The sequence below is a fragment of the Osmia bicornis genome, chromosome 7, assembly GCF_907164935.1.
Source record: "Osmia bicornis bicornis chromosome 7, iOsmBic2.1, whole genome shotgun sequence".
In the NCBI taxonomy this organism is placed as follows: Eukaryota; Metazoa; Arthropoda; class Insecta; order Hymenoptera; family Megachilidae; genus Osmia; species Osmia bicornis.
In genome coordinates, this window is record NC_060222.1 from 327,957 (window position 1) to 343,628 (window position 15,672).

General features: G+C 38.1%; 1 protein-coding gene across 3 annotated transcripts in view; it reads left to right on the forward strand.

The window, feature by feature from the left end:
- Nucleotides 1–15,672, forward strand: part of LOC114878315 (receptor-type tyrosine-protein phosphatase kappa) — a 27,732-nt gene continuing 12,060 nt past the window's right edge. The window contains exons 1-2 of one of the 3 annotated variants that reach the window (XM_029191939.1): nt 1–657; nt 5,949–6,216. In XM_029191939.1, coding sequence (XP_029047772.1) covers nt 5,952–6,216 — 265 coding nt within the window. In that variant the 5' untranslated portion in view covers nt 1–657; nt 5,949–5,951. Of the gene's footprint in view, nt 658–5,948; nt 6,217–6,746; nt 6,803–15,672 lie in introns of those variants that run through there. The other 2 variants (XM_029191940.1, XM_029191941.2) reach the window with 2 other exon arrangements.

Below are 15,672 nucleotides of genomic sequence, written 5' to 3' on the forward strand. Positions count from 1 at the left end.
GGTGACTCGTCGCGTGTCGTCAGATCAGTCTTACTCCGACCTCGCGCTCGTCAACGTTGTCGTTGTCGTGCCGCCGCCGTCGCCGTCGTCGTCGTCGTCGTCGTCGTCGCCGCCGCTCGTTGTCGCCGTCGTCGTCGTCGTCGCCGTCGTCGTGCTGGTGGTGTGTGCTTTTTTTCATAATACGCTGGCCACCCGGTGAATTTTGGATTTCATAATCAGTCACGTTCGTGTTTGTCTTTTTTTCTTTTTCGCTGTCAACATACAATTACATACACACCCCGTACGTTTGTTCCCTTTTTTCTCTCTTTCTCTCGTGTGTTCGCGGTGTATACATATACATATATACATATACTGATCTGGCTCGCGAAAACAATTTAACGAAAAAGATCAATTAAATGTGAATCGATAATACCGTTAAAAGGGCGTGAAGTTTGTGACAGCTGATTGTTGATAGAAAAAAGTGAATTAGGTTTTGTTATTCTATCACGAGTTTGAATTATTCGCGCGGATTGTCCGTTCAATTTCGATCGAACGATCGATTCGATATATCGTAAAGTGCCAATCGAATTGTCGCGCGTGCATACGTAGACGCGTCGTTTCGTGAGAGTGTTTCTGCCGGTCGGAGTGTTCATTTTCTTGGCGAGTTTCTTCTTCAAGGTTAGTTCCTGTATATGTATGATTTCTACAAATTCTATCGTTATAAATGTTCGTACGTAACCGCGATGTAGTTTTCGTATTTAGATCGTTTGCTACCCGTGGAAAAGTTTGACACGTACAATTTGTGCGCGCCATTATCGGTGTGGCGCTGCGTATGGATCACCGGTATTTCGATCCGTACAAATCTACCTTCCTGTAAAACTGTTCAATTTATTTAATACAAATCATTATTTGCAACCTAGATTCTTTGCAAATGATTCATTTAATGTCACTATTTAAATGTCTTTGATCATGTGACCAATATTTGGTTCTATCGACACACTGTCAACTTCTATGACGCCCTGAATAATGTATCGTATTTTTCAAGCTGCTACGCATTAATTATTCTATTTCTAATACTTTTTAATCTTACATTTATTTAGTTATTGGGAATGAATGAAAATTATATCATTGACGTTTCAACGGAAATACCTCAATTCCTAACCTCTTTTATCGTTGTTATTACACCTGTTCTATCATCAACATTCAATATACCAACATTATTATTATCGTTATCACTGTTCAACTCCAGTATTGTTAAAGTAAACTGCTTTTGCGCGTGCATTACTAGAATAGTTGGAAACTTTTGATTTATACAATTGCTATCAAAATAAGAGGTGAGCGCGGTCGGGAAAACGGTGTATAGTTATGATCGTCAATCGTAAATTCATGTGTGTAGTTGTTCAAATAGACGAATCGTAAGTTTTAGAACCCTGTTTTAGAACTTTAAAGTTTAAACGTATGCAGCGAGAGTAGTTCTAAATGAACAATCATGGCGACGAGCAGTAAGTCGTTGTTTATTTTTATATTGATATCGTTTGCCAATTAAATCTATTGCTATTTGTAGCGTCCATTAAGAAACCGGATGTGTAAAACTATGCAATGATCGTTGTTGCTCAGTCTAATGCATTCGCATGCGGACGATTAAAAATTGTTATTACGAATTCGTAATGATGAATTTTTCGTATGAAATGTTCCATCGTTAATTGGATAGCTTCTTCAATCTCTCGACCACGTAATATCGATGTTCGATAGGTGATTTTGACCAGATATTCTCGCGAAGCGAATATCGTCGGACAAAATTTGCAAATAATATTTTTACCTAGCTTACGTTAATGATAATTACATCTGGCGTGACTGCGATAAAGAATATATTAGAAAAAAATAAAAGTATACGTAGACCGTTTTATTCTAGAGCCACGAATTTTCATCTCCGGTTTGTTTGGTCACGTTCGCTCCGGAGTAAAACGAGGAAATTCGAATAATGGACGATTTACAACACTACCGGCAATTATACCTGTGGGGTTGCTGGTTAACCTGACCTGCTATTAAGTCGTGAAACATACGTGTCGGGCTGGTAATTTCTGGCTAGCACGCGAAAATATCTGTTGGGAGTATTAATTCGCGAGTCATCAACAGCTAGCTTAATCCATTCGTGGGCAAATTATTAAATTGGTGCACATATAAATGACCGAATTTCGAAGTATTAGAAGACTGACACTGTTCGATGAGAGAAAAGTATCGCAAAGTGGCACTTGTAGTTATCTATTTAAATTTTAAAGCTTAAAGTTTGACCCGATAAACGTTTCATCGATATCCTTAATACTTAATACACAATGGCTGGCTGCCAATGGTAATAAAGAACTTGAAACAATCTGTGTCAATCTATGTTGCATTGAAAATTTGGAAAGGTGGTTAAATTAATTGCAGGTTCTGTTTGTAAAATCTCAATCGTAGAAACAACAGTTGAATGAAAAGTGAATTTCATAAGAGTCGATTGATTTTGCTTGGAAAGTGCTTCGAGTACACCTATTGTTTCACCCTACTGGCGAGGTCCTCGATATAATTTATAGATATGTTTACCGGCGAGAGAGGAAATTTACTGTCATAAATTTATCAGTTTATTTACTCGTATCAGTCTTGAGTACTTAACGGGCAAACCAAGAAAGTAGATATATTATAAAAGAAAATAACGGACGTGTGAGAATTCTTAATTGTTGATGATGGCTTTATACAGTAAAGAAACAGTGATTAAATGTTTCTCAATCGAATATGAAATTGAAAACACGAGGGATTATTTTGAAATGTATCGTGTGAGATCTTTGTTGAAAAATCTTGTTATCGTGGGGGTGAAAGTGTAACCCCCGACGTGGATAGTAGCGAGACAATGAAGAGCGCTTGACACGATTCTCTGGAGGAGGCCCGTTAAGTCTGTTAGCGTAGATAATATACGGGCGCAAAAGTGAAACGCTCGTGGAACGTTGGTCGAGATAATCGTCAGATTTATGGGACGAAAGAAGCGAAAAAGAAACGTCGAACTGCGGTAACGCTCGTAAATTCGAGGAGACGATAAATTCGTTCCGTGGCATTCTTCATTTTCGCGGATAGGATTCATCTCCGGAAAGAGACAGGGTTCCATCCGAGACGGTCCTACCGTTCGTTATCAAGATTCGTTATCAAGACCCTTTACATATTACACTTATTGTGTCATTCTAGTGTCACTCTTGTATTTTAGAAAAAAATTGAATATGTTACACCACCTTGCAGTGGTAGATAGCTAGAGTATCTATAATTCATCTTTTACTTTCTCTAATGGGAGGTTTCTTCATCTACTTCAGCCATGGGAAGTCACCTTACCTACACGTGGGTGCACCATGGTATAAATCCTTGGTGGTATGTACATATTCAGCAACGACGAGCATTAAGAGCTCACAGACAGAGAGCTCCGTAATTCTCTGGCTTAAACGTTCACGCGGTTATTGTTCCATGATAAATTCTGAAACGTGTCGTATGCACTGACTCCTCTGCATCGTTAATTACTAACACGTTTAAGAATTTCGATGAAATTTAGAGGCAAAGCTGACTGATTTCTTACCTCCATTGATGTATTTCAAAATGTTATTTCCGAACTTGCACTGTTTTTCAATTTGTAACAAAAATACCTTTCAATCCGAACCACCTTTGAAACTCATCACGGTAGAAAGATAACACCGGAGCTCTTTTAAACCTGAATACCGGAATTTCATTTAATAGCAATGCGACAGGGAAACTTGAATAAAAGTTGGCGAGGTTATTAAAGGGTCGTCGAATAGCGAGGCGTTGTCTATTTTGAAAAAGTAGTTTAGAGCAAGGAATTGTGTAAGCTTTCGTATGTAAGGAATGTAAGAGGCTCGAAGAGGAATTTAGAGGTCGAACGTGGTCAATAACCGACCTTCGTCCAAGCCCGCGAACACGACTTACAAAACATTTAAAAATAGCCGACGTGCGCAGCTCTCGAACCGGAAACCTTGGTTCAGTCGACTCGAAACGAGTCAAGCTTTCGATCAGATGCATTGGTCTTTTCATTCGAAAAGGAATTAGGACATTGGTTTCTTCGTCAAGTTATTTAAATGTCGAATGAGAAAAGAGAAGGTCTCGAATGCTCGAAACACTCTAAGAATGTTCATTAAGGATCTTGTTAAATAAATTTTCGCGAAACAGAGCAGCAGCGTTTTAATTAAACGAAATATCAAAGTCAGTTTCTCGTGTTCGAGTATACAAGTATAAAAGCGTGTAAGACGAATAGTTGTATGTATATGTACTCAGAAATCAGAAGCATGATTCACCTCTTGACGATTCTCAAAGCGCGAGTTATCCGCAAGTGAAATAAATGTTGCGTGTCAGACGCATTTCGTCTGATCGCATACTACATACTCGCGTACATATACGGTCCTCCGTCTGTTACTACTTATCGTTAAGTCTTCCCGTTCTATTTTATTTTTATTTCATCTGATCGTCGGTGATATTTCTTTGCACTTTGGCAAAATCGTTTGTCGGAATGCATCAGTCTGGTAATAAGCGATAACGTTTCGTGCGAAAATATGGCCCTCGTATTTTATTTCCATCAAAGGGAAAGCCGTGAAACGTGGAAAAAGGAAGGCTTTAACGTCATGCGATCGCGTTTCACGCTTCCCTTACCGCGATGCTGAACTATTTCATCGGAATAATTAAAGGATCTCGGTTCAAGAAGCAAGATAATGACAGTAATTAACTTTTTTTCCTTATTTTTTGAAACCGTATCGTTATCGATGACTTCAATTAATTTGAAACATTAAAATTGTTACAAGGAAGTGAAACCTTCCACTCGCTATATACATATGTATATTTATGAAATCCTCGACAAGGATTTGCTACGATGCTTAGCCTGTGTAAACTTATAGCGTTATGTAACTATTCCAGTGATATTTTTGGTGACGGTATAATTCGGAGAAATACAAGAAAATCCCTGTATTAGCATTCTAAATATACGTTGCATAACGATAACGATACAATGTGACTTTTATCTTTTTAAGGTGTATATCTTTTTTTACTTTTATTATTATATTATGCAAATTTTTTGTTGCAAAATATTGTACTCGTATCATCTTTTTTGGTGAAAATTCGTCTTAAAATATTTTGTACGCTGATAAATTTTCAAGCAATTAAGATTTCACATTTCAAATTTCAAATTTCAAATTTCAAATTTCAAATTTCAAATTAAAGTTCCAACAAATGATAAGCTTGAAAATCAGTGGTTAAAATTTTCTCTTCAATTTCGTCGTTTCATCGAGGCTTTGAAAGAAGGCACTGAAAGCTTTCAAAAAGCAGTGATAGCGTTTTTACAACAAAGAAGCCGAAGAATCGTGGTTGTCTGGTGTCCTCGTACTCTGCTGTTCCGTTGTTCATCGTTTCGTTTGCCAACCAGCCAAACTGTTGTCTCTATTCTCTGCCATTTCGAACGCAGCCCTTGTAGTCACTCTAAACGCGTGACACTCTTCTTCTCTTCTAGTTTTAGATCAGTCTTGAGACGGAGATCGAGCGCGAAATTTAAGAACTTGAACGAATCAACGATGCGGCTCGAGATAATGATGATGATGATGATGATGATGATGATGATGATTCGGTCGATTAGAGAATACAACGGGATATTCACTCGGAAATATATTCGGGACCGAGAACTTCTGAAGGTTCTTCTGTAAAGTGGTTCATTTCATTTCTATGTCTTCATCATTTAATCGTATACGTTCGTTCTTTTTCGAGGATAAATTATTGTATAATATAAAAAAGTTGATACATTAGGAAATACTTGGGTATCTGAATTGTACCCGAAACAGCCCTAAAAGTTTGAAGGAAAATTGAAGCTCTTCCATCAGACTGTCTATTCCATTCCATTCCATTTCTTTTTATTTCACTATGAAACCTGTTATCAACGGTACGTTCCATTTCGATTTCAGAAAATGTCGTCGTTACGAACGCAATCGACCGGTGGCGGTGTTCTCGGTTTGAGCAGTGTCGGTTCTGATCGTACCGGTGCAACATCAACCGGTGCTGGGTCACATTCGCACTCTCACAGGAAACATCATCATCATCACAGAAGCAGAAGCGCGCCCAGGGCACCGGAAAAACCACCTAGGAAGCGTCATCTTAATCCTGGCCACAGCCTTGCCTCCATTCCCAGCCAGATTAAGCTGTCAATGTTGAACAGTGGCCTCATCTCGTTCAGTGAGTTCAATAAAATTCTATTTTCTTTTTCTTATTTTTCTTATTTTTCTTATTTTTCTTTACCTTCAAATGAATTACCTCTCGTTTCGTTTTCCATGGAACAGTGAATTCACTTGTATACCTAGCGATTGGCAATATCCTCGCTTGATTGATTCAAGTTATTCGATCTGAGTGAAGGTGTTCGAACTGTTTTCACGATTATCTGAATTGTTAGTTAAATACTGTAGATAATTTTCAGAGTAATTAGAGAGCAATTATTTAATTATCGAAGCGCGAATTAAATTAATATTTTCACAGCTTTCACATCCTAGCGAATGTATTCAACATTTTAATAATCTTCTGATTGGTAATTTGATTCGCGAGGGGTAGACAGACATTTGATCTGCTCTCGAATTTGGCAGATACGTAACGAAGATCGAGTCTAATAAGTTCGATTGGTTATGGAGGAATTTTCTTTCGGGCGTGAGAAAAAGTCGAGAGTGTGAAAGGCTTTTGTAAAGTTCTGAAAGGATTCTTTTTCTTTGTAATAGCATCGACGCGGGCCAGGGAGGATCCGTAACTTGATTCGATCAAGCACGCCACTTCAGTAAGGCTTTTCGAAACGTTTTAGATGCTTTCAGCTCTCCTCCTGTAGCAACTAACAATGATTTTTTTTCTTACGATATTTCATACGAAATTCACATTTTCCATGAAATTAATTTAATCATTGTGTGTCTTTATCGTTCATAAATGTTTCATTCATCCTGAAATTACTTTCGCAAGTTACACCATAAAATATAGTAGATGCAATAACAATAAATAGCTGTTGAAAAACGATATTGCGAAGGAAAGTAAAGGAAGCCCTCGAATCTCGAGCTAGTAAATTTATTTCTAAAACCATAGTCAATATATCTTGTGTCTTGTACACCAAGGATTTTTCTGTATCTGCGACAACGTTACAAACACCGTGAAATCCAACCGAGGATTTTAATTCTTCACTCCGAATTACATGCTTTTCGTACAGAGCTTTCTACCTTCCGATTTTAACGTTGTATGTTCCATTTTTAATAATACCTGCACACCCGAAAATAACTATACGTTTCATTTTTTTTTTTTTTTTTCAATCGATACTTTACAGTAAACATTCATCCGATACAATTTAATTTTTCTGAAAAAAAAGTGACTTTGTTATCCTTGTTATTGTTTACCGACATTATTTCAAGGTCGACTTTAGTTTTCTTTTTAAAATCGGAACTGTACATATATTCTCGTTTCGGATTTAAAACGACGGTTTTCCGGAATAGCTTGTTCGATGTGACGTTGTTTCGTTGATTCCAAATGAACTTTTAACTCTTCCCGTAAAGTAAAAATCATAGTAGATTATAGGTTAATCGAATTAACGCGAATCAGTGAAACGGAATCAGTGGTAGCGAGACGAAATTCGGTGGATCGTTGAAACGGAAGAGTTAAACCGTGATATAAGTTTCGTGCTTTATCGCTTTTGCTTCGGTTGCGCCGAAAAGCGGGCGAGCTTAATTCGAAAGCTTTCCGATGCACTTCGGTAAACGTGTTCCCGCGATATCCACCATCGCAAATCGCGTTTCAAACCTCTGCTTTCATGCTCCTGAATCGAGTGTACGGATCAATGAAACACACAAACTACACGTGTATTCAGCCTTCTAATTGAAACTCTTTGTCGTAAGAGTCAAGATGAAAAGGAAACATCTTTTAGAAAGTTGTCACAATATTTTCTGATTTTCATTAAAGTTTAGTTTAGTTTCTTTGCTTCCCGAATATTATCTACGTCTAGTATTCTTGAAATAGCACGTTTACTTCCATTGATGATCCAGATTCTTTGGATTTTGCTCGATAAACAGCCACGCAAATTCGTCACGAAATACCTGGAAATTTTTTTTTTTTTTCGTTTGGTAAACATCAATTTTAACGCGTACGTTGTGACGTACGTGGTCTAAAATTAAAAGATCGGGTCTTCTTTTTTTTCAGTTTACAGCATTGTCGTGTTTACGAAAATGATTTTAACACGATTTCACCGTTAAAATAGTCGAAATTTTTTCGAGGAACGAGTGAAAATATCGCGGTAAATGTTTCAGCTGGGTTTATGGGAAAGGAAAACTTGATTTAAACTAATTCAATTAAAAGTACCGAAATACCTGAACACCTAAGTATAAAAGTAAGATATATATACAGAAACCGCGCATTCTAGACTAATCGTTGAACGATTTTGGTGTTCGTCGAAATATGTAAACACTTTGAAATGGATCGCAGTTTAGTCCTATCGTCGGTCCAAGGTTTATTTTGAATAGCAACGAACGATGGATGTGTCTGGTTGGTATCCGGGTTAATCCACTTGGGCTTCAATTTCTATTCTTGAAGCTACGCTCATCTTCTCTTTTGCTCTCTTCCTCTCTTCCCCTCATTGTCATATTATTTCGTTGTATCGCGAACATAGAAATTACAATATCTTTCTATATTGTAGATATTTGATTACAATAGACCACGTAGTGTAACGCTGTTAACAGTGTAATAGCTGGAGGTAAAAAATTAAACGAGACATTAATTTAAAAATTGTTTCGGTTTTGCTGTAATCTATCAGACAGGAGGGAAAGAAATGGATCATAGAAGCGTGTAAATTCTGTCCGTAACCTTGCTTGCAAGCTCTTTATTTTCATGTCACTGACACAAACAGAAGAGGGTAACGTGACGAGGGGTTACGCGAGTGTGTAAGGAACACATGTCACATATCCTCTGTATTTCGCTCTGTGCTATTTTCATACACTATCGTATGGAGTTTGAAACGAAAATTTGTAGGTCATAATTTTCGCAATATTTCTATTTGTCCATAAAAGAATTCTTAAATAGAAAGCAATTGTTGGTAGGTAATAGAAAAGAAGAAGGATTGTACGCGTCGTCGTTTGTCTGCGGCCGCGGCGTGCCGAACATTTCAAAATTATGGCCGAAAATAAAATAGTTGACCCAGTGCCCGAGCCCTGTATTCTTCCTTGCCTCGTTTTCGTGTCAGTGGCGCAAACACGCGACGGGTTTAACAGGGTTACACATCGAAAATCACGGCGCGGCACAGACCGTGGGGAGCGAAAGAAATGCATGTCGAGGTGCATGCGAGCTGCATGCGAGCTGCATTCTCGGCTCCTTCAGCGATCGTGAATTATTTTTAACGCGCTACGTGCATACATACATATGCGCAAGCCACTCGGCAAAACGTTCTTAGAATCGTGTCGCACGGGAGACTGGCATTCGCTGGGTTTCTTCTTGTTTGATCTTGACACGAATACGCCGATATAACCCGGTGACCACCAGTGTCTCTTCTGATCTCTGTCCCTTGCTCTTTCCTTCGTTCATCGCGTTGATCAAAATAAAATGGTGCTTCCTTGCTCGATCGTTTCCCTCATTTAAATCAGTGACAAACAGCAACAGTGACCGCGAAGAAGCGATGCACACATGCTTGCTACTTATGACAAGTGGATCTGGATCAGAAACAAACGAAAGAAGAATAAACGAGAGACAGAAAACAAAAGGGATAGGGTAGTGCGAAATAAAAGAAAGAACAAACGTGGCCACGTGAGCCTGGATGTCATTCAATCTCGTTCATCTGCCCTGCTGGAGCTGACAAAAAATATTGTTTGCCATTCGACGACACTTTTTCCTTCTATTCTACCATTCGCAGTTTGCTCGTTCAATGTATCCAGCGAGGAAAAAAAGACGGGTTCTTTTATAGCTGTTGGTGCACTCGTTTCCGATTTGTATAACGTTTCGATTCCGTGGTTTTCTCTCGTCGTAAGTTTATCACACCGTTGTGGGTTTCTGTCGTTTTTTAATTTTTCTACGAATACGTTTTCATTCAAAATTATTAATGATATTACAAGATGTTAACCGCTGACTAGAGAGAGAGAGAGAGAGAGAATCATCTCGCTTTCTTCGTTCGTTACGAAGCCTATGCGGGTAGAAATTGTGAAACAAACATTGTTACGCTTCGCTCGATTGCACATTCGGCCTGTTGCATTACGCAAACGTAGATCGATTAATCCTCGTTTACGAGCTCGGCTGTTTCTCGAGGATTCAATTCGATCGACGAGAACGATATTTAATCGCAAAACGCCCTGTTCGCGATACCCTCGAACCAGATATATTCGGGTCGACTGAATTTATGGGGATGCTTGAACACGTTTCCTTTGAAACGTTTCTCGGAACTATTACATATTTGTTTAGCGAATAGCTAAAAACGGACATGGTCGTTTCAACTTGCCGAATGAGATCCAAATATAATTTTTTTTCTCTCATTTTTCCACCCTTTCTTCAATGATTTATTACAATTTTGTTTTTACCATTTTTCTAACTTTGTTTCGATGAACGATTCAGTTGGTTCAAATATGTTTCAATAAAGGTACATATACGAGACAGAGATTAATGAAATTTTTCACGTTGATTGTTACGAAACAATCAATCTTAACGAGTGAACAGGGATGATAAATTAAAAAATGATCGATGAAAAAGATGAGAAGAAATATCATGGTACATGCACCAGTGGAGGACCGAAGGGTGGGAATCGCTAGAAAGATGAAGCTGAAATGAACAGCATGGCAGTATAATTATATTGCAGGAAATGTTCATCTTTTAAAAATGAAATACAAAATAAAATTTGAAAAATTGCAAATGATATTCCGTAAAATCGCGTAATTACTTTTTCAACGAAAACGAGTAACACGTTTCATAATCGTGTACCAGCCGTTGAACATCAACTGTTGAAGGATATTGCAGTTGCAGTTGTGCATCGTGTCAATGCTGGGACAGGTCGAAAATTTGCGGTGTATTATCGCGGAGGGTGGTGGGCTGAGGGAAATATGGAAAAGCTACGCATTCTTGACGTGTCTGAAACGAGAAATTCCAAGTGGCAGTGTACGATGGCTCGCGGTTCGCGGCTGGCTAAATACAAACTTGTCCTGCTGCCAAGTAAAGCCAATTACTGTATAATACTGCTAGCTTCGTTGGTAGTAACTCTTTCACTGGAACACGAGAAACGAACGAAGGGATGTTTGTCTTCGAGACCTTGCCTATCCTAGAACGATCAATGTTTTGCGTGAAAATTTTCTATAAGTAGTTGACGAATTTCATTTGATCAGAGGCTGCAATCAGAGGGTGCATTATACGGTGGCAGAAGGAATATCAAATTAATCTGACCAGCTCGTACCATCTCGCATGTACACGTGGCTTGTGCACACGGATGAAATTTCACTGATTAACAAGGGATAGGTAAACACGCGTCTATCAACGACCGGATACGGATATGTGCTTGCTGTTTTATGAAGCTTCCTCGTGTTTGGTTTGATAATGGGCTAACTGTGCATAATACAACTTTAAATTATTCATGATCGAGTGAATGTCGTGATTAGCAGATATTTCGAAAAATGAATACAGTTAATTATTATTCTTGCATAAATTAGATTATTTCCTAGTATAGTATTTTAATTAAATTATTAACTAAAGTAAGAATAACTAACTGAATGCTAATTACTTAAGTTTTCAAATTCTTACGAACCAACTATTTTACAAAATCATATAAAATATTAAATTATTCATCGATTCATTTACTCTGGCGCAATAAACAGTTACTCCTGTTAGAATCAATAATGTCGTTCATTATTCATCAACCGAGGAAAATGAAAATGAAAAGGAAAAGGGAGTACTAATTAAGAATCATTAGCTGTCCAAGAATATAATTAATAGCCAAGATATTCACTACCCTACTAAGAACATCTTTTTTACAATTTTTCTTTTTTATTCTTGCTTCATTATTCTTTTTCACTTGAAAACTGTTCCAACTAAATGAACCTTCGCAATCTTATTAATTACAATTATTTAATTCAACATTCAGCACAAGGTTTTATATTTTATATTAAGCTTCTTTTGTCAAACGACGGATTTTATTCAATATCGGCACAAAGGAGCAACTGAATTCTTTTTTTCTTAAATGATCAAAGAAGATTTCCCATGAAAAATAATAATCTATAATAACGTAGATACATCAAAAGATTTTTCCTTACTTAAAGCGCAGTCTCGATTTTTCATAAAGTAGTTCGATAGTCTTCTTCCTTTCTTCCCTTTCTCGTTGTTTTCGTGCTTGTCGCGACAAAGAAGGATCACAGCCATTAAAATGATTGCTTTCTTCTCGCTTGGGATTGCTAACTTTTACTCTTGCCGTTGCTCTCATTGTAAACTCAACAAAGAAAAAAAGTAAATCAAACACGATAGAAGTAAAAATTTCTGTATTGGTGTACGCGTGTTGGGAGTTGAACCGTCTGAAATTTTTCGTTCGATGAAGATATTAGTTCTGATCATTTGGAACACGATTGTTAATCGATAATCCATCGTTAAACTACTCGATCAATTAATCACTTGCATCGATAAATTGCTTTGTAACGTCGGAGACTTGTATCCCCATTATCGGTGCGGACGAAATTGTTATGGAGCGGTGTGAAATGATCGATCGCTATAGTTCTGGAAACTGCAACGATCCGACAAGGTCGGCACGATGTTCACCAATGTAATTCGCCCTCAGGATTATACAGATTCTCTCTGTGAACCTAACGATACATTCCATTCAAAATTTTCCATCCTTTCAAGTGGTATTTCCACTGGCACGCGATATTTCGAATTCTGGGTTAAGGATTTATGAATGGAAGTTGCTTATTATCGTGGACATTTCTTTGAAGTTTTGTCTTTTAAATTTGAACGTTTTACATCGGAATCGATATGTAAATTCGCGTCGATATCAAGTAAAAAAGAAAGGAATCTCGAATGACCAGAACGTGGTCGAGTTGCGACCGCAAATGATCGATATTCAGCGTGTGCCGCGGAGAATTTAAAATTTTCGTAGCGGTTCAAGTATCGTGAATTGATGGAAACTTTTCTCGTCCACCAGAAGGGGGGGACAACAAAAGCCATTTCATGGAAATTACCGCACCAGGGAATAATGGCGAACTTTTAAGGATTTTTCTCTTTTTTTTCTGTATTCCTATTCTGTATATTCGTGGTGCTTTTATCATTTTCGAACAGAAAATTATGCATTTGAAACGTATCGAACGTGACAGGATGATATAAAATGGTACGGTTAAAATTCAGATGTCCGAAAAGATTTGAAAGGACATTGGACAAGCATCGTTTATCACCAGGAAGAGAGCAATTGATAAATAAACGAAGAAATGAAAAAAGTGGAAGAAGAAATCAGTTATCATGATTTACGAAAAATAGATGGGTTTGCGTCGGTGGGTGTCTAATTGCAGAAAATGTAAAGATGTCAAGGCTCGACACGCGGCTGGGCATCGTAAATCGTGAACGAATAATTTTTTTCGCGTCGCGGGTAAACAGAACGGAGACTCAGCGAAAAAGTTTCGCTGTCGGCGATAGCAGCGATTCGAAACGAAAATAAATTCGCCGGACATTGGGAACGGAGCCAATCCAACCGAGAATACATTCGAAATTTATCGCGGAACGTTCCGTTCTTCCGTCTACCAATAGTTTCGCTCTCGATCGAGTACCGGAAGTCGATCGTATCTCCTTAACGATCAGCGGAGAGGAATCGGGAACGCTTAGACACGCGACCGATCCCCGTGGGAACCGACGATCCTGTGGGATGGAAAACCGTAGGTACTCCTGGTGAATTTTCAAGAGAGGATTACTTGGAAAATTATTTTCAGATTGTCCAAGATTTTTCTTCCTTCCTTTCCCTTTGCCTATATTTCAAAATTTCATTCAATGGAATTTATTCTGGTTTAATCGATAAAAATTATTCCTTTTCGATAAACTCGTGGCGATGGTAAGTTTAATCAGCTTACGTTTATCGTGGCCGGTACAATTGATGGGCGAAAGAAGCTTATGGAATTTTCTTGCGTTTACAAGGTATTTCTGGATAAACCTGGTCGGGGTTGATGTCCTTTTACAGACCAGTCGATAAGCTTCACGGCTCTAGATCGTAGTTTGCCAATTCCTAACATTCCTATCCGTTTCGAATGACTTACACAATCTATCTTCAGCTATACATAGTTTGCATGTAATCGAAGAAACGTGAAAATCCAAACTGGTCCTCTGTGACTTGTTATTCATTTTTCTGGTTTCGCGAAACAGAAAATAATCTTTCACCTCGTGGTCCTTCATCTCTTATCGAGTCAGGCCGGAAAATTGGCTGCCAGGTAAATTACTGACGGCTCTGCATATTATCGATTGAACGAGGTGGCGCATCAATTTGCAACGTTGCTCGGAAATATGGGGGAGGCGAGGGTTGAGGGTTAAAGGTTGCTCGTTTTTCATCCTCCCGCGGCTACCTTTAAAGGGATGGTCAGCCGAATCTCATTAAAAATGGAAGTCGATTGATTCAGGACTCGGGATGTCGCTTGAACGTTGGATCGGAGATGTGTCTGACTTATCGCTGAGACATACTACTTCTTTCCAGATATCACGCTATCCAACAGCCAGTTTCAAGAGAACGTTAATTTAACGTCAGGATAAAATAGGTTATTAATTTGTATAATCGTGAGAAAAATGCAGCGACAGTAATTATCCGGGTATTAGATAGCTTAATTGTCGGATAGAAAGCAGGGAATGAAAAGAAAGAACTCGTGGGAAAACAAAAAGCTCGGAATAAAATCGGAGATTAAAACTCGCGCTTGAAATTTCATTTTAAATATTCAGAATGAAGATTTTTGATTTGTATCAGAATAACAGCGAGATACTCTCTGTATCGAACGCGTGAGAGTTACGATATTACGAGACGAAAATAATTATTTCGCATCGTTCGTTTTTCAATCGCTCATCAAAACGTTTCAAGTACGATCAAATGAAATGTCATTTTTCAGAACAATTTTTTTTTCAATCAAATTGGAATCCACCACGATCGTCGAACAGCGAAATAGGTGTATAGAACCGTGACATAATTTATATAAATCACCGGTTTGTGTCCGGTGAGCTTAAAATTGATGTTTTCATGCATTGGTTAAGTTATCGGGATTATCGATATATGTATGTACCATGAACACACATAAGTACGGGAGAAATTCGTTTGCATGGAACGAAGGAATTTTTAATATGTTGAATTTCCGGGAAACTAGTCGAGTCGGATAAGGTTTCCGTTAACAGCCTAGCCGGTTAAAGCGTTTTATTAAAACTGGAGAGAAAGAGTGGTATGCCGAGAAAATAAGGGGTATATTAAGCGTGTTGAATTTAGTTCTTTGTAAAGTGTTACTGCAAGTCTAAACTGATTTGCCCTTTAACGAAGCAATTACGTTCCTTTATCTTTAACACCAACACCACGAGAGCTTTTATTTTATCAGACACGATAATTTCTCTTTGTACATATAAATTATATGAAATTTTCCAAACGCATTTTCAAAATAATACAGCACTTGGGAAAGCTTAGGTGCGAATTTTACGTAAGAATTACAACTCCGC